Below are 25,240 nucleotides of genomic sequence, written 5' to 3'. Positions count from 1 at the left end.
CCAACAGTCTTTGAAGGTTACATGGGGGATCTTTGTCTTGTTTGTTGGCACAATGCGACAGCCGCACGTCTGATGCTTCTCGCTCCGTGCGTCCGCGTGCTTGGCTGTTTTCTCTGTGTGTGCAGGCATCCAAATTGTCGGTGTCTCTGTATGGCTTCCCATTCATATGGTCTCCCCTCATTGTCTGTTGTCCATTTTACTGCCCGTTGTCTTGTCGAATATGATGTAAATAATAATAATAACAATCGTGGCAATAATGATCTGTCTTTTTGAAGTTGACCTGGTAGACAACGATATGAATGTTTGATGATTAGACTGTAATCTCATTAAGTAACAACATTTGCATAGTATCTAATCTAAGTGTGTGCAAGGAGGCTGGGTGCTCATTTCAAGGTGTCGAGATTCTCTCGTTCATATCCACCCTCGGCTCCATTGCTAATTCCCTACCTAGGACATTCGGCAAACGAGGAGCCCTCTGTCTTCCGACTCACGCGAGCTTCAATTAGAATCCCGCTCCGTTGTTCTCAATCGTGGAATCTCCTCCCCCCGCGTGAGCGCCCGGGACCAGCAGTAACCGCTCGCGTTTCGCCGCTCGGCAAATCCCCCCCCCCCACCCCCGTCGTTTGAAAATACGCTCGAGCTCGTCTCGCTCTCATGGGTCGTTCCTGAATAATAATAATAATTCCAGGGGAACATCGTGGCCTGGCTGTTGCGCACCAGGTGCAACGCGTGCTCATTTTGCCAAGTTGACAACGGCGTGGCGGGAAGCGTGAAGGGGGCGGTGGTGGATGTGGGGGGTGGGGGTGCAGGAACGCTGCTGCATCCACGGTGGCTGCTGCTGCTGCATCCACGGTGGCGACAGCTGGTCGTGTGTAATTACGCCCGGGGATCCCCTTGTCGGGCCAAAGCAGCGCGCGAGCAAGGCGCTCACGTGATTCCGACCGCGCGGAATGTCGCACGTGCGTGGGTAGCGTGCGCAATGAATGTTTTACGGCCGCCGCCGCTGATGGTGCTTGTGCACGAGCGCGCACCTTTATTTGACGCTTAACCGCGTGGCCCTGCGGATGTGGAGTTGTGTTCGTCAAGGGTCTGGTGGCTAGGGGCAGGAGGGGGGGAGGCAGTGGAGGTATTGCTGGATGCCGCTGACGTTTAGAGTTGGTGTTGGAGTTATCCCAGGATCAATGTCGATCAATAAATGTTTATTTTTTTTACACGAAAAGTCCCATTTGGCTGGTTACCCAGCGACTTTGCAAGGGTCTGTGGTGCATCGGCACAGAACTAAGAGTACCGACGTGAAGGTGCTGCACACAGAGGAACAGGCAACAACGGAATAAAATGCGTCAGAGAGGTACAGGCAAAAGGACAAAAATAAAATGAGGGCAACCTTTTTTTTATTATGCAAAGAACGTGCTCTTCTGCACACATCAGTGGTTGTGCTGGGCACCTGTCTGATGTGTTTGTCGGGTTGTACAGCGCGTTGTTCGGCACGTTGCCCGACATCTTGCTCGGCGTTCCGTCCGGGAGCATCTTCAGGCTCTGAAGTTTCTTCGCGAACTCAAGAACCTCCCGGCATGTGGAACGAACATCCCGCACCTCACCATGCCCGCGGCTCAGTCTGGAAACGCGTTCGGAGGGAAATTTGTGTTTATTTATTTCTATAGATTTTTTAAATTCCAATTAAAAAGTGTCCTTGTTACTGCCAACAATGGGGTTCTTTGCCAATTTGTTGTGTGCCGCCCGTTTCATCCAGATGCGAGTTTGGCCCATCGGCTGTGTCGTGCATAAACCGTGTACGTGTGCATGTTGAACTTATTTCGCACCGTACGTAGCCGACCGTGCGAATCGGCACTGTCCGCTCAGCCGGTTTGCACGGAGGCAACGGTGCAGTCCCTGCAATTGTTGAGTAACTTCTGCAAGGAATTAATCATAGGAATCGCTTATGACTAACGTTTATAACTAAGTGTGCAGAGTTCTCCGGCGTGGGGCGTTAAATGCTTCCAAGTCATTCACGAGAATGGTTCTTCATGCAAGGCGGTCCCCGACTCTAGGGGCATTCTAATGTGAGTGTCCCGGTGTGGTTCTTATCATCATCACTCGTTGCTTTTATTTATCATCATCGCTTGTATTCATTATTATTGTATTATATTATGTTATTATATTATTTTATTATGTTTTATTTTTATTATTTTATTATTTCCCTTCTACGTTACATTTTCCCGAAAGAACCAAGAAGATGAAATTAAGATTTCATCAAAAAAAGATAAATACGTGCCTGAGTTGAAACGGTGATGCGGTGGTTAGTGCACCGCATTATGAACCTGGTGACCTGAGTTTTGAGTCCCATCCACGGCTATCCATCAGTGGCCAATGATATTATCTCAACCGGTCCTACGTACCCGCCCCTTCACCAACCCACACTTAGCAGCGTGGTGAAGTATGGTCAAATAACCCCCATGACCTTTATGGTATAGGGAGGCATTCAGCCATTAGTGGATGACAAATGGCTGTCCATGATTAATTATCCATTGTTTCTATGCACGCAAGACGCTGCCACAGTTTAGTGGTTAGCGCACTGGACTTGCAGTCCAGATGCCGCTGGTTCGACTCCATCTCCTGGCGCGGCAGTTGAAGTAATGGAGCAATTTTCAGTATCCACCTTTCTCCCCGCACCTCTGTTCACTCTGCAGTTTGAATGGGTGCACCGCGGTTTGTATATTGGCAGGTTGTGTGCGGTGAGGAACAGTGTGGGTACTCAAACCTCTTCCAAGACAACTGGCCAGCGTTGGAAGAGGAGGGCAACATTGCCTCGAGATGGTCCCTGTGGGGGTCCTGTCTGCCAGCAGTGGCATGAGCAAGCAATCTGCAGGGCTACGCCATTACCTTTGTTCTATACGTGAGAACACAATTTTACTATATTCTTGGTTCTTTCGCTAAAGTCCCTTCGACGTGACTTTGCAGGGATTCATATTCTTGGTTCTTTCGGTAGTCACGAAAGCTTTAAATCGAAAAATATTACAGTAATACGATAATTATAAGCCAAGAATGTGTGTGTGTGTCCCGCACGTGACGTCACTCCACATGAGGCCCATCCCCCCAGTGTGACGTCACCCCACATGAGGCCCACCCCTCCTGCATGACGTCACCCCACATGAGGCCCACCCCCCTCATTAATATTCATGAGTGGGTGGATTTTTACACGAACGCAGAGGAAGGTCGAGCTGAATTAAATAATGTATTACGCCAAGTCGCTTCAAATACGACGTTTCTTTACAGAAAGTGACGGTAAAAAATAAATACACGCAGCACAGTGCTACATCCGTGCGTGACGTCACTGCAAAAAAGCCCCCCCCCCCCCCCTTTATTAATATTCATGCCCGCGTGGAAATTTACATTAACGCACAAAAAGGTCGCGCACTCAACATGCCGTACCCCTCCCCTCATTAATAATCATGAGCGGGTGACGTCACTCCACATGCCGCACCCCTCCCCAATAACCATTAGCGGGTGACGTCACTCCACATGGGGCAACACCCCCCTCATTAATAATCATAAGCTGAGCAATTTTTTACTTAACTTTCGTGACTGCAGGAATTAATATGTTTGGTTCTTTCGGTAAAGCCACGTAGATATAAAATAAATAAATTGATTAAATGAAATAAAATTAAACATGAATTGAAAATAATGAATAATATAATAAATAAATTACTCTTTTTTCAAATTATTATTTTTTTCTTTTTTCTATCTACGTGACTTTACCGTAAGAACCAAGAATATGAACAAATTTTCTATTGAATATTTCAGATTGACTGAAATATACACATGTCCTTGGATGGGCAAAAAGGCTAGTAAAAAATAATTACAAATAGTTAAAGAAATGTTCGAACTGTCACTGCTCCTGCACTCCAATACCGCCTAGTGCTCTCATTGTGATCACTGACATGTCCCAAATGCACGACACACGCTAATCCAGGGGCTTAATTTGGATCCTAACACCTGGGGATTAGCGCGGGCTGACTGCTTGCGAGATTTCCACGGGACCTGAACATTAATTTCGATAGCAGCTCACGGCAAAAACCAAATCCTCCTCCGGATTTTTTGAAAATGCGATTTTGTTTCTCTGACCCTCGCCCCAGTTTCGTGTGTAATTATCGCCGAGTTCTGTTTGGTTGTGTTGTGTGTTGTGTCCCAATTGTGGCAGCCTACAACCCGAGTTGAAGGAACGCTCATATCAAAAGTGAAATATCTCATTATCGTCTCAATAATGTCCGCAAGCTGTGTGGCTGACATTGGCTGTCCTACACGATTGAGATTTGTTTTCATGTGGTAACGTGTGTCATTATGACACTCTCGTGATCTTGACGCCATTTCAATGCGGTGCCATCACGATAATGGTATGACGTGCCTGATTCTCTTTTCTCAATAACACAGTTTTATACTTGGGCCAGCCTCTGTAAGTATTTCCAAGATGAAATTAATTGTTGTTTACGGTTGCATATTCCTTTGAGCACGTCTGCCCAATCGGTGAACATATAACCCACTTGAATAATTACAAGGAGGTGCGATCACTTATCCAAACGAGTGGGTGCCACCTGTTTCCCTTCACCAGGCCTATCTTGCCATTTACACATGGTGCAGGTAATGCATGGTTTAATTAGCTGAAATAGTGATCGCGCATTGATCAGAAGAAAGGTTTACAATACGTCGTCGTAGTGGCGGTTTGCACAGCACTGTGTAGATTGTGGGGTTCACGCCCTGGGGCTGTGTGTGCGTTCGCGCGGGTTTCCCTGGCTTTGCCAGGTCCCACTTGATGCCTGTGCCAGAGCACAAACCCAACATCGCTGAGATGTTGGGTTTAAGCCCCTGATGGCTGGGAATCTCTCAGGGCCCTCATGTTAAGCTCACGCGAGAGCTCTGAGCCAGCGTCACTGAGATCCGTCAAGCCTTTGGAGCTTTGTGTGTGTTTAAGCATGGCAATACCCACGCCAGTGCACCGAGCTGCGGTCCTGGGTTTGAATCCTGGGCTCTCTCCTGCTGCCGTTCCACCCATGGGTCCCCTGATCACGGTAGTCAAACGCTCGTGGACTTCTCGAGTGATGAGCCGTCCCGGGTCATTGGGAGCGCTCGCGTCTGCCGTATCCTATGCGCTTCACTGAATAATAGGTTCTCATTAAAATTCACCACAGAGCCGGTACGGCTGACCTGCCACCGGCTGTCTGTTTTAACCCCGTGTGGGCTCGCTCGGCCCCACGCTGGGGTGAGGCTGTGCGAAGGTGCGGGTCCCGAGTGTCAAAAGTGCAGCCGTTCCACTGCTTTGAATAAAAGGTGAGTGCTAATATTTGCGGAATTGTTTGACAATGAGGAGAGTCAGACTGTGAGGGCATTTAATGCCGGGGTTTATATCACGGTGCCACATGGCTGATCTTGTGAAATACTAGAGAGCATTCTCATGTGAGTGTCCCGGTGTGGTTCTTATCATCATCACTCGTTGCTTTTATTTATCACCATCATCATCATCACTTGTATTCATTATCATTATATTGATTGCACAGATCAGCATATGCTGGCTATCATTGTCTTTTTTTCATCACCTTTGCAATGACTGAGTATAGGCTTTAGTATATGTTCTATTTCAAGCAACCTGTTAGTTACTTGAATAGACATTCACTATTTCATTAACATTTCCCTGGCTTTCCTTATAATGGATAATGAATCCGCAATGAGCTCTCGCATGCTTAAATAAAGGGTCATTGAACTGAATAATAGTAAACACATTGCATTCAAAGTGTGCACAATCATTGCAAAATTCACATCCTGCAATTGTCTAAGTGCCCAGCTGTCTTAGCTCATTAGGAAATAATTCCACACGGCAAGGCTTCAAAGGCAATTACCCACAACAACACAGTCATTTAGAGGCATTTTACAAATCAAAGTCTGCCACGAATCTCCACGCAACACCAGGCTGGTGAACATGTAGCGGGCGTGTGGTAGCGTTCGAAATCGCCTGCATTTAGTTCACGTGGCCATTGAGCTGCACGCGGAGCGATAACGGATGGGGCACGCAGAGTGGCACACTCCAGCCCATGAATGCGTACTGCGCGCACGCTGGTTTAACGCAGCCGTTTCATTGGCCCGACGAGCGTTTGGAGTGGACTGCTCCCGACGTGGGCAGCAGTGTACAAGGTTCAGGTGTTAACTACCTCGCCTGGTACACAGGAGGTCGTGGGTTTGATGCTGACCCTGACACCTGTATTTTTGTAGTTTGCGTGTTCTCCCCGTGGTCGTGTGGGTATTTTCTCCGGGTCCTCCGGTCTTTCCCTCCACATTTAGAAACATCCGTTTAGAGTGTTTGACTGCTAGAAATTTCCGCACGATGAACCGCTTGGTTGAGTTATCATTTGTGGCCAGGTCGCTTCTGAAAAAGAGCTACATAGCTCAGTGAGCCATACCTGGTAAGATAACATAATATAAATTTGAATAGAACTCAAAAGGGCAGGACTTTCATTTCCAAGCGACACGTCGCGCACCAAAATGACAAAAGCAGGGCAAACTAAACAAAATAGAGCGATGAAAGAAAGCAATCGGAACAAAAACAAATATACTGTATCACACGAGGAATCGGAAATATCTGACCAACAATTCCCTGCAGCGCAAATCGGCTCCGGTAGATTATCTCCAGGTTGATCAAAGCACACATGACGAAACTAAGCTACAGAAACACGAACAAATTACACCGATATAGCTTGACTTTAGCACCAATGTATTAACATACATGGATGCTGTATTTGTCAAAAACAAGAGGTCATTGGAGCCGTTGTCTTTGCCACCGCACAGAGCCACCGCTTGGCCCCTCAACCTGCAGTACAGGAGACACGTGACCTCCAAGGTCAGCTGTTAGTCTCGTCATCATTAGCTTCCTGAATGAATATGTTGCGTTAGATCGCGTGGTTATAACGCCAATTACAGCGATGCCATTATACAACCCAGTAACCTAACTACGGCTTGAAATGTTGTTCTTGACAGCCGAAGAACGACGTTCATTATCACCCTAGCGTAGTAACCACCTGAATGAAGGTCGTGCGGCTGATGAGTATTGTAAAAAAATACTTTAATTTTTTTTATGCGGAGCAACAAATATGACAAGTGGGCGTTAATCATTTTATCGTTGGCATTCTCACCAAATTATGCCTAAATAATTATTTTGTGTTGCATATTATAGTGTCGCGTCAAACGCTGACCCATTTTTCACAGAAAGGGTCCTTGCCCGGCAAACATCGGGCGGTTTGCCAGCATTGGTTCAAGCAAACCCGACGCTGCTGATGAGACGCTGAATGTGGACACCAGTCCAGGGTGTGCTTTTATTCAACCAATGCTGCTGCTCGGGTGACCTCCCAGAAGGCCATGCACCTGATGGGTTTATGCGACGAGACAAATGTGGGAAGGAAGCACTATTTATCCAGATGCTCAGAGGACAAGGATGTCGATGCTTAACTTCTACATTTTAAAAAGACTGTCCTATGACAAAAAATATAGGGTTTCAAGCTAATTGTCGTAATTCAGCGCTAATCAAAGCAAGACTGCAGATTGTAACTTATGGATTATCAACTGCCGTTCATCTCTCTCTGGTCTGATATAAGGTCACTGCCCAAAGCTGCTCGTTACTTGAACCTTATGGGAGGACCTCGGTCCCATAAGCCCCCGGCTCTCGCATAAACTGCATTGCAACGTCATTTTATGTCTGTTGAAGGCAAACGATACGGCAATTAGTTCCTCTCGACGAGCTGTACACGATGCGCTAATCAAAGTTTCAAAGTTTTGTTTCTTCTGCGCATTCGTCCTCGCTGCTGCGCTTGGACACGACACGACAACAGAATGATCCGCGCCAGGTGGGTCGCGGCGTTTGTGCGCGGTGGGACGGATTCGCCAAAAATAAGTAAATAAATTACGTTTTTTCCGTTTATTCGGGACCCCGGGGTCCCGCCATAAGGTTCATATACCAATACCCAATACCACCCGCCATTCGCCACTAAGTGACGGTAGCACGTATACACACACGGAATGCAGGATGTGTATTTCACAAACTAAGTAGTGTTTGCTACTGATGGTGGTTGTGATTTCAACCTGTCTTAAAAAAAGAAATTGGACGACCATCCCAAGCGTGACCCTCCTGCTGAATTTTCTGGATAGCAATATGAATAACAAATAAAGTATATCACAGCTTTTCGATTTAAAGCTTTCGTGACTGCAGGGATTCATATTCTTGGTTCTTTCGGTAAAGTCCCGTCTACGTGACTTTACCGAAAGAACCAAGAATATATATCACAGCTGATTTAAATAAATAAATACATTCTTAATCCACCAGTGGATGAAGGCCTCTCCACACCATGTCGGTCACCATGGGTATTTTTTTACTTCACCACGATGGTCAGTGCAGAACCGGTTGTGATATAGCTTGCCACTGATGTTTGATCCGTGTCCGGGAATCAATTTTTGTTCACCGTGTTCCTCGCGCAGCTCTCTAAGCAGTGCGCCGCCCATCCATCCACGGAGAATCCGTTGCACGTTATGGAAAAGTACGGCAAATTATACCGCCGTATTCTCCCGGGTCTCCATTGCACGCAGAGGCGCATCTTCTTTCAATCGGTTATTTCGCCGTTCTATACAACGCACACTGTTTGCCCGGCACTCTGTGCTCTGTCTCCATGAGCGACTCCCTGCGGGGCGAGTCGTCGTCTTAACGTTTTGTTGCCTTTTAATGAAAGCGCCGGCTCGCTCTTCGTCCCGTCGTGGTCCGACGCACAGCCCTGGAGCCGTCGATCCGTCCACCATCTCCCGCCCCCCCCGCCGTGGCGCGCTTTCTCAGCGCTAGCGAGCCCGGGATGCGCCTGAGTCCGTGCCAATAACAGGCGGAGACTTTCACGAGCCGGGGAGGCGTTCTCGCCGCCAGTGGCTTTGATCGGCCGCGAATGGACGCGAGCACGGAATGTGGAGTGGAGAAAACGGGCGCTGGAAATGCGTCGTGAAATTGCATCGATTTCGTCTGAAGCACGCGTTCAACCTCGAGGCGCATACCCGCGGGGTGGGGATTTTCCACTGGCCGAGTGCTTTGTTTGTCCCGCCAGAGCCCTCACCTTGTGTGCACAGTGGCAGTAGCAGCAGGGCCTGGGTCGTTCATCCATCGGTCGGTCTTGTGTGCCTAGCACTTTGTCTTGAGCCGCATTGTTTGTTGACGAGCTGTAAATACCCCAACACAACATTGCAGAAGCCTTGCCAACGCGCCCGTCTTCAGTGTCTGCATCGGCATCATCGTGATCATCATTATTTTATTGTCATCATCCAGTGTGAAATGAGGGATGGCGATGGTCGTGATGGAGCATCATCGTTATCGCCGTCATACAACATTCCCCGTGAAATTAGGCACCGCAGAATGTTGCTGATAATTCCCGGCAACGGGAAAACTCAACGTAATTACGTCATCAATTGGTGTCTGACATTTGGTGCACATTTAGTCGTCGTCGTAGAAGATTTGAGGGAAGTAGTGTCGCCATGGTGAGCATGTTGAACTATGAACCCGGTGATATTTCAAGCGGTTTTGGGTGCCCTTTCACCAACCACACTGACCCAGCGTGGTCAATTATGGTCACACAGATCCACGCGACCGGCAGTCACCGTGTCAGTAGGCCTTCGTCCAGCAGTGGATTAACAAAGGGCTGTAAATTATCACTAATTGTTTCGCACAAAGAAATCCAGTATACTGCATTTTTTTCACATCTCATTTGCAATAGGACCATGTCTCGCCACTAGCTCCTTGCCCGGTAATACATTAACTTTACCGAACGAGTGAATACCCGCGCACACACACGTTCAACAAACCGACATAAAACGTTTAATTAGCCTTGTTCTCACCTTTCAAAAGATCAGCCTCTATGGCCTTCTCTCACTTGGTATGAAGAACAGAATTATTGAATTGATATTGCAATCGTTTCACCGAGTCGTGAATAAATGACCATGAACGGCGGCATTCGTGCGGGCGGGCGGGCGGCAGCACCTGGGAGGGAGAAAGCGGCGGCGATACGAGAGGGGGGAGGATGCGGGCAGCTCCAGATGCACGGGATGTGCAGTGTCACGGCGGTGCCGAATTTGGAGTGATGGACGCAGAATGAAGCTGTCCCTTTATGCGCCCCGTCCCCGATGAGGCGTGGCGACCGTGTGAAAGGCATCGCGATGTCTCGCACCGCCCTGCCCAGCATCGCTTATTCTGCTTCCCTGGATCGACTGGCTCTCTCCGTCCGTCCGTCTGTCTGTCTGTCTGTCTTTTATTTAAAGAAAGAAATCCCATGCAACAATATTATCTGTGACTACATGAATACGATACAGTGATGACTGGTTGTCATTAATGCGTCCGTGGGATGAGTGTAATTTTTATTTAAAACATTTATCAGATTTGGTCTCAGGATCTTTGGATGCGTCGATGGAAATTTCACATCTGTTGGATTTTTAGTTATTAAATGTATCGCCATTTAAAGTTTTTTTTTAATCTTTATCCTTCAAAATGTAGTCCTCATTGACCACGATGATTTTGAACTTAAATCAATTAAAATGTTGTTAATGTGTAAAGTTTAATCTTTAATTATTATCAATACAACATTTATGTGTCATCGTTTTTATCAAAAACGTTTTAGTTTAATAATGTTGGCTTTAATGAGCATAATGTGTATTTCGTTAATCATCTATCCAGTTAAGTGTCTGTGAGCTTCAAGATTATTTCTTGGTAGGGCCTCTTCTCAGTTTGTATTGCAACTGGGAGTTCATTTAAGTGCAGCATCTCCAGAAACTCCACACACACCATTTAAAGAACACGCAGACTCTACTGGTGGCCTTTGTTAACCTACTTTCTGTACTATTTGCAGATGCCTTGTTGCCCAGCAGGTGACAAGGCATCTGCAAAGAGGAGAGCATGCAAACTCAAAATATACAGCAGGCGTCAGGGTCGGGATCAAACCCACGACGACCTGTATACCAGGCGAGGGAGTTAACATCTCGCCACCGTGGTGCAATATTAGTTAGAATGTGTTAGTTGGTCGAGATTAATTACTTGAACGGTGACTACAACTGTTTTACGCTGTCTGTGTTGTTTGTTGTGGCCCAACTGGCTTCGTTTTAAGACCTTTAAACAAGTATTCTGTTGAATAGGCCCACTGTATGAATACCATACATGTGAGAGGCCTCATGATTCACACACACACACTCAACAGTTGTGCCAATAGGGGGTGCTGCCTTATTGGGCAGGTTTTACAGAGTTGAATCAAACTTTCACACGCAGTTTTAAGCTGGCATTGTACAAAACAAAAGCCAATAAACTCAATTGACTTTGATTTAAGAGCGCGCAAAAGACCAATTGAACACAGTTGTGGAGTCCTTTATCTATCCACACTTTCAGTCGTGGGGGTTTTGTATGTATGTTGAACTTCTTTCGCACCGTACGTAGCCAACCGTAATAATCGGAGGTGTGGGCCATACTTCACCACGCCGGTCAGTGCGGGTTGGTGAAGGGTTCGCCCATGATGGCTTCAGACGTCACTGATGTCAGCTGTGACTGGAAGTCGAACTCGGGTCACCAGGTCCACAGTGTGGTGTGCCAACTACTGCGATTCCGCTTCTCCCCTTGAACATAAAACAAATGTGCCTAAAGCTTTCTATCTATGTTCACCATTGCAAACTCACATTTTCTCTAGTCAATGACAATCCAATTTATGTTCACAATGTGAATATAAACGGAGCTTAATTATCCGAGATGATTAAATGCAATTATTTGTTATTGATGTAACCCAGGTTCCCTTTGTACAAGAGGCAATGCTGTTCCAAAGTGGCTCAATGGGTTTATTTCATCTTCTGATTAAATAAGGGTTACACACACATACAACACATGCACAAATGTATATTTGTTTAAAAACGTATGCATTGGTAGAATATGCACAAGACATCGTGTGTCGCATCCTAAATATTTTATATGAGCCCATATAATTGAAGAACTGGAAGCTGTCCTCGAAGGAAATTGCCACAGAGCTGCATAGCATGTGGAATGAAAGGGGAAAGTGATTAAATATTTAACGTGGCTCGGCAACGTCACTCGCGATGAAGGATCGCACGGGGGTACCGTGCTTTGAGAGAAAGGACACAGCACCGGTTAGTTAGGTCTGCTCTGTAACCCGCTGACTTTCACAAAAGAGCCCACAGAGTATGCATAGTTCCCATCGGCGTTACAAAGTAATGTGACGTAAAAATCAAAGTCACATACTCCTTGGTTCTTTCGGTAAAGTCACGTAGGTATAACATTTCTTGCCGTTGTTTTCACACCTGATGACGATTGCTTGTGTTGCAATCGAAACGTCGTGATTTAATTTATTTTATATTTTCTACCTACGTGACTTTACCGAAAGAACAAAAGAGTATGGATCCTTGCAGTCAAGAAAACTTCAAATCTAGAACAAAGTCACATTTTAAGTACTTTTCTGTTCAAATCAGCATTTTGGTGATGCTCATCTCCTGCTGATTACAGCCCTGAGCCAGTGGTATGAATTCCACATTCATAACGTCCCCAGACAGTGCTACTCATTTTATTGGCCCCCAGAAGACTGATGGGCTCAGTTAACCCCCACCCAAGGATTTGAACTCGCAGCCTTCTGCTTGCAAGCCACTCACTCTGCCGCTAAGTGACCTGTCCGGTTACATTAAATCATTCAGGACAAGTGCATGTGAAGTACTTCGTTTTATGTGTGTCCACATGCCCATGCGACAATCAAATTCTACGTAAGAATGCAGGTGCAAATTGTGCTGCATTATTTTTGATCTGTAATAAATTGACTTGAAGGCATCGGTCATGTTGAGGGTGATATTGAAAGACATTTTGAAATCGTCCAACTGTGTCTTGACATTTTATTTTCTCTCCCAGCTCTATCGTGCATGCTCGCTGACGGACGTGTCATGAACTCAATCACTTTGCTTAATTGTCCCAGGTTGTCGAAGGCAGTTTCTCTAAAATGATAATCATGAGGTCTTCCAGCCTGTGTCATAATGAATCCGCTGGTCTTCGTCATGTGAACGGGTTTTTTTTTTGGACATCTGGCTCATATTGGTAGGAACCTCCTGGTTACACCAGCCCACAGGGGATTATTGTGTCCGTTCGTCGTGCAGGGAGGGGCTGGGTGGGGAGGGAGGGGCTGGGTGGGGAGGGGAGGGTGGGTAGGGGCTGGGTGGGGCTGGGTGGGGAGGCGAGGGTGGGGAGGGGCTGGGTGGGGAGGGTGGGGAGGGGCTGGGTGGGGAGGGTGGGGCTGGATGGGGAGGGGCTGGGGTGGGGTTGGGCTGGGTGGGGAGGGGCTGGTCAGCCCGTGGTGCCCTTATAAAACTCAACGTTTAACCTACTCACGCCGGCTTGTGCCCGCCCTCACAGTCGGCCATATTTGTGAAATACACCACGCCGCCGTTGACCCTGGCCATTGACCGAGCAACCCAACGTTCCTACCAGCTCCCTCCGCAGGAATGTTTTTAAGACTGCTGCCCTGTGCTCCGTCGTTGTCTTCAGCAAGTCACTTTGCGAGCAGTCAAGGGCTCGCGAGAATGAAAATAAAAAAACACTTGTTCTACATTTTATTTACCGGTTTAAAATGTTGTGGCTCCGCAGCTTGCTTATGTAACGGTGATAACTATTATTTTAACGTAACCTTTGGCCAGTGCATCCTCTTCGGTTAGTACCAAGTGGTCAACATCTACACTGGACAGACAATTATATTTGTGTGTGTGTAGTGCTATATACCGACTATAATCAACCAGGAATGTCTGTCCTTAATGCTCGTGACGTCACTCCACATCGACCGCCCCCCCTCATTAATATTCATGACCAGGTGACGTCCTCCAAATGGACACACCCCCCCACCCCTCCCTATTAATAATCATGAGTGGTGGGTGACGTCACTCAATATGGAGTAATAATCATGTGCAAGTGACGTCACTCCACATCGAACAGCCCCCCTCTTTAATAATCATGAGCAGGTGACATCCCCCAAATGGACCCCCCCCCCATTATTACTACCTACTATAATGAGCCAAGAATGTCTGTGTGCAATGCTCGTGACGTCACTCCACGTCGACCAGCCCCCCTCATTAATAATCATGAACAGGTAACGTCCTCAAAATGGACACCCCCCCGCCACATTAATAATAATTAGCGGCTGACGTCACTCCACATGGGGGGGGCGAGGCGCCTCCTCCCCCCTCCTCGGCGTCAACTTACAACCCTCACTACAAAGGCAGAACCCTCACGTCACGCGATCTCCTTAAAGCTGTTGAGACATCAAAGTAAAAAGGACGTCATGATGGACAAGGGATTATCACTTTAAAATGAAATGGGTCTGTGTCACCGCGCCCTTGCAAATTGCACACGAATTGATGCAATGAATATCACGTCGCGGTCTGCTTTTTGTTTGCAAGTTTCCGATTTACTGCAATACACCCGTCCTTGGACGGGCAAAAGGCTAGTATACATATATTTAATAATAAGGTTCATTGTTTAATATCGATTCTTAATTGTATTTAGTCGTTTTTCAAACAGTTTTTTTTCTGAATAGTTTTTTATTACAAATGTTTCCGTTTTTTTTTTGCTGAAATAATTTTAACAAATAGTACGTTGACAAAGTGACTGCTGCGATTGCCAGGTGGCTCAGAGGTCAGGGGGCTGAGCTGGCACCACTAAAGTCCTGGATTTAAATTGAGGTCTTGGCCATCTGTGATTAAAATTGCGTTCTCAAGTCTCACAGCCTGCTCACCGATAACACAATCGGAATGAAATTGGTTCAAAAGAAGAAAAAAAGAAGACTGCACCTATGCTAGCGGGCCTCACCACGTCCTGGCGTATCACAGCAGCATTCATGGTCATTTCTCTAACAGCAGGCAGTCAGTGGAGACTAAACGGCAGGGGATGTCTGTCTTTGTGCCTACAGACAGAAGAGATAAAGAGGAATGCCTTTCTACCATCCTGGAAGAGCCAGAAGACCTGCGAGGTGAGCACATGACACGCTCGCAATGCCCGACTTTAGAGTTACCTCCCAATCCGCTGTTTGCCCAAGCTCTGAAAACCTTGCTCAAATGGGGCAGTGAGCCCATTCCCCATCTGTCTATCCCCTGCTTTTCATAACCCTTTTTGCTTATGCTGACGGTGTGTTTACGTTTTGGCTTAACTTTCGTGATTGCAGGAATTGATATTCCATGGTTCTTTCGGTAAAGTCACGTAGATAGAAAAACTAATAATCAAAATGAAGTGAATAAAAATACCACTGTGTGTTTACGTGCGTCACAACGTGATGTATCAGCACTGTTTGTTTCCGGCCTCTTGATTGCTTTGGACCTTTTTGGGCCTCGGCTCAAACTGTGTGAAGTAAAAAAACGCCCCACATCGTTCCCACTAATCGGCTTGTTCGGTACATCCGCCGCTTCTCCCCTTCTAGCCACCGACCCGCAGCTCGAGCCAAGGGCTTTCCTTTAGTAGGGAAAGGTGATTGTAATGTGTTGTCATGAGGCTTGCCATACGTCAGCACTCTACCCCTATTAGATAGCCGCGCACCCAAAGCCTTGTGTAATGCCTACGTTGCCTTGTTGCCGTGAACCTTCCCACTTTAAATTCGTGGCATCACAGCGGGGTGATGTCATGAACTCAATTAATTGCTTAATTGCCTTTTTGATGGTTTACATGGTTTTGAACAAAGTGGTTCTAATCAATGTTTTGTCCGCATGGAGATGAGCTTGGCAGTTCCTGTCCAATCCATTTGAACATCGGAAGATGATGTTCTATAATTGATATCTTCGCCAACTCTCGCACTGAAGTTTTACTTGGCCTGCCATTTGTACAGGATTGATAAAATGGATACCACTTTGATGCAAGTCACCAGTGCAGATGGATTGGGTCATACCATCTCAATGTGGAGTTTCCAGCACTTTGCCTCCATTGGAAATCAACACGGCCAAATCCCCTTTTGGGAATTGCTGCCTCCTTCACGATGGATGTCTTAGTGGACAATCATACATTATCACGAATAATAATATTGCAAATCATTTTCAAACATGGGCTATTGCGAAGTGTGTTAACCACTCCACCCCTGCCCCCACCCTATGGCACGTTAATCGATAGAACTAGCAATGTCTCCCGGTGACCTGATGTTGAGAGTAGACTCGGCACATTTCACGTGACGGGTCATGAGCCCTGTTGTAGACATGCTAGCGTGCGCACACCCAATTTTTTTAGGAGGACTACGACTACATTTATGCACATTTTACTTCATTGTTATTTCAATTTTTATTTTAAACGTTCATGCTGAGCCGTGGCTTGCCGTAGCCAAGCCCATTTTCTACATGGCCTGGGGGAAACGTAAAGAATTACCGGCAAGTTTGTGAGCCCATGCCACCTTGATTCTTCTGCCTTGCCAAAACGCGGCATGGGATCCTTTATGTACTCCAGTGCCCTGGCGATAAATGCTAAAGTTGTCATGCTTTGATATTGGAAGGTGATGTTGCCAAGGAGAGGACTGGCCTATCAGTCCGTTGTCTTCATAAATGCCTCTGAGTAATAATGTTCTTATAGCAGTGGAGTGAAAATCAAGGGGACTCCAGCTGGTTGACAAAACGTTTTCTTTTTTTAAAATAGCAGCATATTGGCAAGTTTAATTTGGAATTCTGAGAACTAAAGTGATATTTGTGATGAGTAACTCTGCATGTGTGAGGAGCTATGCAGTATAGATGATAGCATTTTCTAATGACCTGCCAGACCTGAATAAATTACTTATCAGCTGTGAAGATCAATGAGCGTTTAGATTTGATTCTGGGCATGCGGGACCTCATCTGTCCTCCTAAAACTCAGACGGCTCGGCAAAGCTGTCTGCTGAAAATTGTATCTATTCATGAATGCGCTCTCCGTGTGCTGATCTGGTCTGGGTCACACGTCCAGCTTGAATGTGAGAATCCAGACCGCGGTACAAGAAATCCCAAAAACGAGAGCGACGATTTCAGAATGAATCCACAAGAAAATTCACAGAAAATGATCACCCTATCCCTCTCTATGTTATCCTTTGTAGTGCTGAAACAACAATATAAAAAAAAACATATAATTAAAGTTACAAATGTATTTATACTTTTTTACAGAATAACAATTATAACCCAATGCCCCACGTTAGTTTAGCTGGCAGTATTCTTTAGAAAAGTGTACCAATGTTTTGAGCAATTTCCTGCCTTCAGAGTTATATATAGGACCTTGGGCTCAATATCGTCTTGTTGTAATAGCCTCATGATTTTTTTCAAGGCTCGTCAAGGGGTTGCTCACAGGAGAGGATGAGAGCGAGGGGCTATCTCCCTTAATGGAGTACAATTGGTTTTATTGAACGGATTACATCTGGGATACGTCAAGTCCGGCTCGGCTTGGGTCACTGGTAGAGCGGCGAGAGCGTGATGGGCATCGCAGTGAAGGGAGGTCGCCAAACCGCCCATCACCACGGGCCGGGACGCGTCGCCCCTTGCGGCCGTCTGGAACGCTCTTCCTTCCGATATTCGGAAGCCGCTGGAGCTATGCACTACTAAATCATCTAGATTGACAACTCTTTTCTTTAGAACTGCTTCATGTGTTTAGTTTGTTAACCCCCCCACCCCCCAACGCACCTTCGATTAGCACGGTTGGCTATGTACGGGGCGAAAGAAGTTCAACATACACACGGTACACACATCGCTTGACCCGTTCTGACCACGGCACATGGCTCTCCTTTCACCCTCCCTCACCGTCCCTACTGCTGCCGCTGCTGTTTGCTGCTGTTCGCAAATGCCATTGCTCCTCCGCGGGATGACGCCGGGCAGGCTACTCGCAGGATGGAGAGGCTGGGACTGCTCGCAGCCAAGCTCAGGAAGACAGCTCAGGTAAAGGCATTTTACACCGAAGACTAATAATAAACGACACGTGACATCCACACCGTGCTTACATCGCAAGGTGAGCATGAAGGCGCTGTGTTTCACAGACGAATATAGTCTGCCAGTTGGGGGCGATGTCGCCACGTGGGTTGACTTTGCGGGGACATTTTCTTTTCTGGACCATGACGTCGGCACACGTGGTGGGCCTACTCTTTTTTTCTCTCATAGCATCACGTGATCTTTTGACGTCCACTGTAATGCAGACGGCACGCATTGTTGGGTTAATGAGCCGCAGTATTAATCGGGGCGGCCGCTGAGCTCGAACCCGCGAACCTCTGCGGATGTGCCGCTCCCACAACTTGCCTGCTTTGCGTCCAGGGTGGCGGGGCGTCGGTGAGTGGAAAGCGCTATGGCAAGGGGGGGGGGGCTTTGAGTCTGGATTAATTTACGTGTGGCTGATGCGGCCTTTACAAGTATTACAAATTGACAACTTGCGCTAAGATATTTTGCGTAAAACATCGCCACTGGGAAGACAAAGGTGACCTGGCGTGGTGCTGGCCACCTACCCCTAAGTGTGCCGTGTCAGCCTTCATAGGTGCTACTCGCTAACAGCATTTGCCCCAACAGTCTGTTCGGGCTATACGGGGGGAGCTTATAACGGCTTCTCAAAACCAAGCAGTGACTCCAGCCCAGATAAGAAGTGGCTAATTGAGCAGCACATGTTGTGATGCCTTGCAGGAGATCTGAGAAAACAAGTAAGTCGCATATAATGAGTGCAACTCATTTACAATGGAAGCACATCTCGTTCCTGCTGTTAAACACTTATTTTCAGTTGTTCCCACTTGGCAGATTAATGCTTGGGTCAACACGCTATGATTCGGTGATTGCATTCATACATAGTGGGGTTTCGTTTTTTTTTGTTCCGTGTGCATTCACTGCCTGATTTAGCTCCTGTTATCTATTCCAGTTAACAAGCTTATTTTTAGACCACTTAACACCCGCATTCGTGGCACTAATGGGACGGTACACCACAGGTGAGAAAAGTGTAATTACTGCCTGTGCGAGATCAAACTGCATACATTTTTTTTTTATTCCCTACCGAACTCAGGATATCCGTTCGTTATTTCGATTCGTGCCATGGATAAGTCAACGAGTAGATACATTATTCGACCTGTTTAGTGTTGCCACTGAGCATGGCATATTTATTTATTTTATTTCCCATAATGCTCCACTGTATTGCTCAGGTGAGTTATATTGTTAACAATGTCCACGAGTGTAAATTATTTTTTTTATGGAGGGTCTTGCTTGGAATGTTTGGTCCGTTTCTTCTTTGAGTGTTTTTTCTCGTGGGAGGACACTGGAGTGTCCACCGATAACGCTCGTAAATCCACACATACCGGTCATGAACCTCGTCACTACACTGCCACATGGTGGCCACTTCATAGCCTTGGAGATGAGGAACCCCTCAAGCTCTCAATGATCTCTCAACCACCCAACTGCACCTCCTGATCACTGGATTTACAGGCGTGTGCCACCACGCCCGAATAAACGATCTTCTCTGATTACACATTCGAACATATTTCTTCAGATCTCCTCCCGAGCACCGAACTGACCTGTTGCTTATTTGACCACTTCCCAAGTGGACTGGAATTACTGTTCAGCCTTGAGAAACATCGGATGCCTACCTACTCGCACGCTTTTGTCGTCGTGCGTTCCTGCGACTTGAGTGTCGGTCATAGATCGGTGTCGCCCACCCGCAGGACTCTTCGTCCTCTTAAACATTCGCAAATGTGCACAGGCGGCATTTGCGACGGGCACCGAGTGTCCGTCCCCGTGTCACCTGTCTCTTGGTGGCGGAGCGCAAGGCAAGAGAGGGATGGTATGTGGCTGAATGACGTCGCCAAATTTAGCTCTTTTTTTTGCCCGTCCGAGGTTGTTGTTATTGTTGTTGTCATGTGAGAACGCTGCGTGCTGTGGCCACTGTGGTGTGGCTATGCCGACCTGCTCGCTCGCATGGGCTCAGTGGGATTGCCTTGGGGCTTTATGCGTTCGGCTCCGTGGAATTCTGATGTCTTGCCGATGTGGTGACCTGCAGAGCGGAGGTGAGCGGGATGTGGGGGAGGGCGGATTTAGGGCTCGCGCTGGTCACAGCCTTTGAGCTTAATAACCAGTCTCGCTTGAGCCCCCGACGAAGCGGGCTGGCTAGAAATCTGCGGAAGCTGTAAGCGCCATATGTGACATGAACCCTTTCCCGTTGTGAGATGTCTGCAAGTTGCAGGGTGGGTCCCGTTCACCGCTGAATCTCGGGACACGCAAGCGGTTAGCGTAGCGCCGTGGTTTTAAAGACATTGTGCTCACCACAGAGAACTGTAGCGACACGACCACATTCTATGGTTGCTGGTGCCAAACTATGCCACACGCCCTCCCACATGGCCTTGTGGGAGCCTCGGAACTGATAAAGTTATATTAGTTATTTTAGTTTTTTCCCCACAATTCCATTCCGATCACATACATGCGCGTCATCGGAACAGAACTGTAAGAATATCTGATGGCGTACAAGTACGTCATCGGATTGGGAAAGGGTTAAGGGAAGCTCTATGTTCAGTGCCCCGTGAGTTTGCCAGCCAGTCTGATCGAACGGTCAAGTCAGAGTCTCTCTTGGAGCTGCAAGGAAAACCCCATGGGATGGTACCACTAATTTGTTTTGGCAACTTCTAGCCCATTGATGGGCATTCTACATTTCATTGGCAGGGTCTACTTTTCATGAGAATGATTAGAAAAAAGTCAATAATCATCATGCTTCGTTGACCTAGAAAAGCCTTGCTGGGTCTCAAGGCCTCTTTGAGCAGTTCCTGCTCGTGATGTGACGTGATGATATTGGAGTACCCAGAGGAAACCCGTGCATATGAGACGATAACCGGCAAGGCTCTGCACAGATGTAGAGGCAATGCACCTGCTCTACTGCTTCCTACAGGCACCTTGTTGCCCTGTAAGTGGTCATCTCTCGTACATTATGTGGTTGTGATTCACTATTCCGTCTTCATGTGGCTGCATTGCAGGAATACCCACACCGAGTATAATGAATCAAAAAGGGTTCTGGCCTAGCATCACAAAGAAATCGTCATCAGCCATATTTGATCCATTGCTGGATGAAGTCCTCCCCACGTCGACTCGTGATGCGGTGATCCATCTCGCTCGTGCACGAGTTTGTCTCACCGCTCCATCTCCACAGCGGCGGGACAGTGGTCAGCGCTACGAATCTAGCGCCCCGAGTTCGATTCCCGCTCATGGCCACCAACACCGGTGACGATTATCTGAACTGGTTCTGAGCCTTCCCTAGGTCGACTCAGCCTCAAATGAGTACCCGGTGCGATGTGTATACATCGCCACTGGGTAGACAAAGGCAGCCGGGCGTGGTGCCGATCACCCAACCCCTTCGTGTGCCGTGCCGACCTTCATAGGCGCCGTTCGCTTAACAGCACTTGCCCCAGAAAGTATTTCAATGCTACTATATGGGTGGTATTTGTCTTGCCATAGCATCACCAGTCTCCATCCGTGAGCGATTATCCCTCCTCGTGAGGTGTTTCGCCAAAGCCCACTTTCCGTAGCAGACAAGATGATGTCTCCGGCGTGTGTTTGTTCCCTGATCCACGTGTTTCTGTGCCTGTCTCGCAGTGCGGTTCCAAGCGTGCACCACTCCATGCTTTTTTTGTTTGCCGTTTTCAGTGCTTTTCCTGAAGCACATACCATTCGCAAGCAACGTGCACTAATTGAAACGCATTTCCATTCATCCACATTGTTACTTTGCTTTTCGTTGTCAAATGACGTTTTCCCCGAAGGCACTCCATCCTGCCGTCACTTGCCGCCTCTACAGGCGTACACATACTGCTGCTGTGCGTTTCAATGTTGTCCCTCTTGACTATTTTGTTCATTTTGTTCTCAAGCAAAGCAATAATCTCTTTTTAAAAAAACAGTCTTCATCCTTAGTGAGACTGGCCTGGGTGAATAAAAGCACCTCCGATTAGTGCGGTTGGCTACATGCGGTGCGAAAGGCGTTCAAAAGACATACATGAATCAATTATTATACAGTGTCATTTGTAAGACCACGCAGGGAGTGTAGGATTATAGTTTACTGCTCAATAGGCGCCCAGTGATTATCCCATCTTACCATTTGATTGGCACGAATCGGGGGGGGGGGGGGGGAGTCGCGGTTTCATTCAGCGGTTGATTCCCATTTGGCACAATGGCACATGCAGCATCTCTGGTAACTCGAGGGTTTTACAGAAGCGACTTCGTGCAACTTACGAATCGAAAGCCATAGCCATGAAACGTGAACATTGTATTCTGCTATGAGCGATGCACCTCCGCGTAGTCGCACGCTAACTCTTTCACCACAGCTGTTCTGGTTGTAGCATCAGCGTAAAGTAAATTGCGCAAGAGTATTCCAGCATGCGTTCCTTGGGAAGTGGAGAACATTGTCCCCAGTGGAAGTTCGGCTTGCCCCCAGGATGCCTGCCCTTGCTGGACGCACAGAACCACACCCTTAAGATTAACCTTGAGATTCCTGGCCAAGCGTTTGGATGCGTGGGTGCCCTGTCGATGTTTGATGTTGCTATGGACGCGAGTCTGGTGGGGCCAAGTTGCGTACGACTGGGTATTTTGAGGCCCTGCCCGATGCTTGGTCCTCCAGTCATGTATGACCCTTTCTAAGGTCTCATCACGCAACACACACATACACTCTTCCCCAATCACATTGTTATGTTGCTTGAGTTTCTGGCTTTGTTGGTCGGCAATTTCGTTGTCCACTTTTGCGTTCGCTCACCGCATTCGTTTATTTGGTCCGTATTTTTGATTAATAGGGATTAGGGGTCTCTCATTGTCCTGGGATGGGCCATAAAATCCGACTTGTCTAATGCCCTAAGCCCGAGCACATGCACAATACACATTTCCGGGCAATTACCCAACAGGGAATGCTGCCTTGCATAGCTGTCATGCTGCAGCAAGTCAACGAGCACATTCTCCGCGTGGGGAAAAAACGCGAGAGAAGACCAATGACTTCAGCCTGAAATTTCTGTCCAGGTCTTCGTCATCGAACCCGACTCGAATCGCCAAGCACGTGGCAGTTTTCTCCCTCTGTTTGTGATTTACGCCGTTTCTGTGGTCCCACGTCTGTATGTAATTGTGACAGATTTTTGTAATCTGCCAGGGAAAAAAAAAGCGGAGCAAAGGGCTTTCTTCTTAATCAAAAGGGTCACGCGTGTCCGTACGTCGTTTGCACAGCGCAAATCCCATTCTGACTTGACGACATGTGCCGTGCTGGCCCGTCTGTTCGTGTGACGGCGAGGGATGTGGGCATATTCACGGTGGTCCAAAAGTCCGGACACACAGGGTTACAGGCGGTCTCTCCGGTTTACGACGGTCCAATTGTACGAAGATCCACATTTACGACGTTTATATAATGCCACCACGGATTGAATTACGATGCGTAAACTTGATTTACGATGCATCTTCCGACACGGCTCCGAACACATTTGAACGAAGCCGGTCTTGGTTTCTGATGTGACTTGGCGTGGAGCTTTTGTTATTCTCAATTTTTTTGTGTGGATTTTTACCTCTTAAATATGGCTGGTTAAAGGAGAAACACACCAGCTCGTGATGTCACTACAGTTATCTGTGGGTTTCCAGGAATGCTTGGTGTCGCAGAAGCGGGGGAATTGCCTGTGTTTCATTTATTTTAACAAATGTTCAAATTGCCTTCCATTAATATTAACGCCTGCATGAATTATCTTTGAAATGAGTGTAGGATTTTTTTTTTAAGATTACAGGTGTGTAATCTTTGAACATAAATCAATTATGTTTTGTCTCAATTCATTCAAGAAGAAGAAAAAAATATATTAATAATGACCATAGATGCAATATTAACTAAAAGAATAAAAATATGTTTTTGTGCCAGCGTTAACATGAATGTATTGTAGGTTTATGTGTTTTTTTTATAACGAGAACACTGCCTAACTTAATGCCATTTTTTATGTTTCAGTGCAGTTTTTAGCCAATTTGTGAGTGAAGATATTATTTTGATTCCCCTTTTAAGGCACCGTGTAAGTCTACGTTTTAAATGCAAATGTAACTGAAAGTGCATGAAATTGTATTTTTATAGTTTTAGTGGTCGCTAAGTAAAAAAAAGAAAATGCTCGCTTCTTGCCTTGGTAATAGCTTTTACAATCCACGCGAAACCTGTGGACGCTCTGCAAACCGTTCGTTCGCGGCTACCGGGTTTGTCCTAAATTTCGGTTGAAAATAAACGAGCAAGCCACAGCGTCGCCGGCACTTGCTTCGGTAGACGGCGGCAAGTGGTGCGGGCGCTCGCTGCTGTAGTCGCAGTTAATAGACCGCAATGATTGCCGCAGTGGCAGCAGCTGTGGTGGGGGGCCGTGAGGATGAAGCTGCCTCCAGCCCAGTGCCGAGCGCCACTCGGGGCCCTGCAGCTGAGTTCCCTGCCGCTCGTTTTGTCTCTTGCCGTTGGCTCGTATTTTTAAATCCTTTATATTAAGTTCACGTGCTTGCTTGCTTGCGTGCTTGCTTGCTTAGGACCGTGCAAATCTTTCGGTCGTTTTTTAACCCACTTCCCGTGATCCAATCGAGCTGACATTTTCCACACAGACTCGTTGTGCCAGACAATTATTGTTCGTGAAAAACAATTCCCAAAATTTTACACTTTTTAGGCAAAAAAAAAATATTTTACATATATTCAAATAGAACGCATTCATGGCTTTGGCTGAACGTCAGAGTGTAAGAGCCCAGAGCGTAACCCCTCCACAGGCCGTGGCGGAGTAGCGCAGTTGGTAGCGCCCTCGCTTCCCATGCCAAAGGTCGCGGGATCGATTCCCGCGTCCTCCACAGGCGAATATATTTTTAAATCCTTTATATTAAGTTCGCTGCCACGCATATAAAGTATTTATAGTGAAAAACTTTGTTTTTACGGGTTATACTTATTAAATCCTTTATATTAAGTTCGCTTGCTTGCTTAGGACCGTGCAAATCTTTCGGTCGTTTTTTAACCCACTTCCCGTGATCCAATCGAGCTGACATTTTGCACACAGACTTGTTGTGCGTGACAATTAATGTTCGTGAAATTTTTTTTCCTAAATTTTACACTTTTTAGGGAAAAAATAATTATATGTAATTACCAATTGCTTAATGGTGGCAAGCAATCATCTGACCCATAGGTGGCAGCCATCTCAAGCCAGAGGACGAGAGGACTCTAGCCTCCACGCATATAAAGGATTTATAGTGAAAAACTTTG

At 46.9% G+C, this 25,240-nt stretch overlaps 1 protein-coding gene across 4 annotated transcripts in view; it reads left to right on the top strand.

Annotated features, from left to right (window-relative positions):
* LOC144721236 (uncharacterized) overlaps positions 1–25,240 on the top strand; it is a 218,190-nt gene that overhangs the window by 92,059 nt on the left and 100,891 nt on the right. For 3 of the 4 annotated variants that reach the window (XM_078598690.1, XM_078598688.1, XM_078598689.1), the window contains exons 13-14: positions 14,994–15,053; positions 17,887–17,946. In XM_078598690.1, coding sequence (XP_078454816.1) covers positions 14,994–15,053; positions 17,887–17,946 — 120 coding nt within the window. The remainder of the gene's footprint in view (positions 1–14,993; positions 15,054–17,886; positions 17,947–25,240) is intronic. The other variant, XM_078598691.1, reaches the window with a different exon arrangement.

This window comes from Lampetra planeri, chromosome 11, assembly GCF_965212315.1.
Source record: "Lampetra planeri chromosome 11, kcLamPlan1.2.h2, whole genome shotgun sequence".
NCBI classification, from domain to species: Eukaryota; Metazoa; Chordata; class Hyperoartia; order Petromyzontiformes; family Petromyzontidae; genus Lampetra; species Lampetra planeri.
The sequence above is the reverse complement of the archived record's forward strand: the minus strand, read 5'-3'. Positions and strand labels throughout refer to the sequence as shown.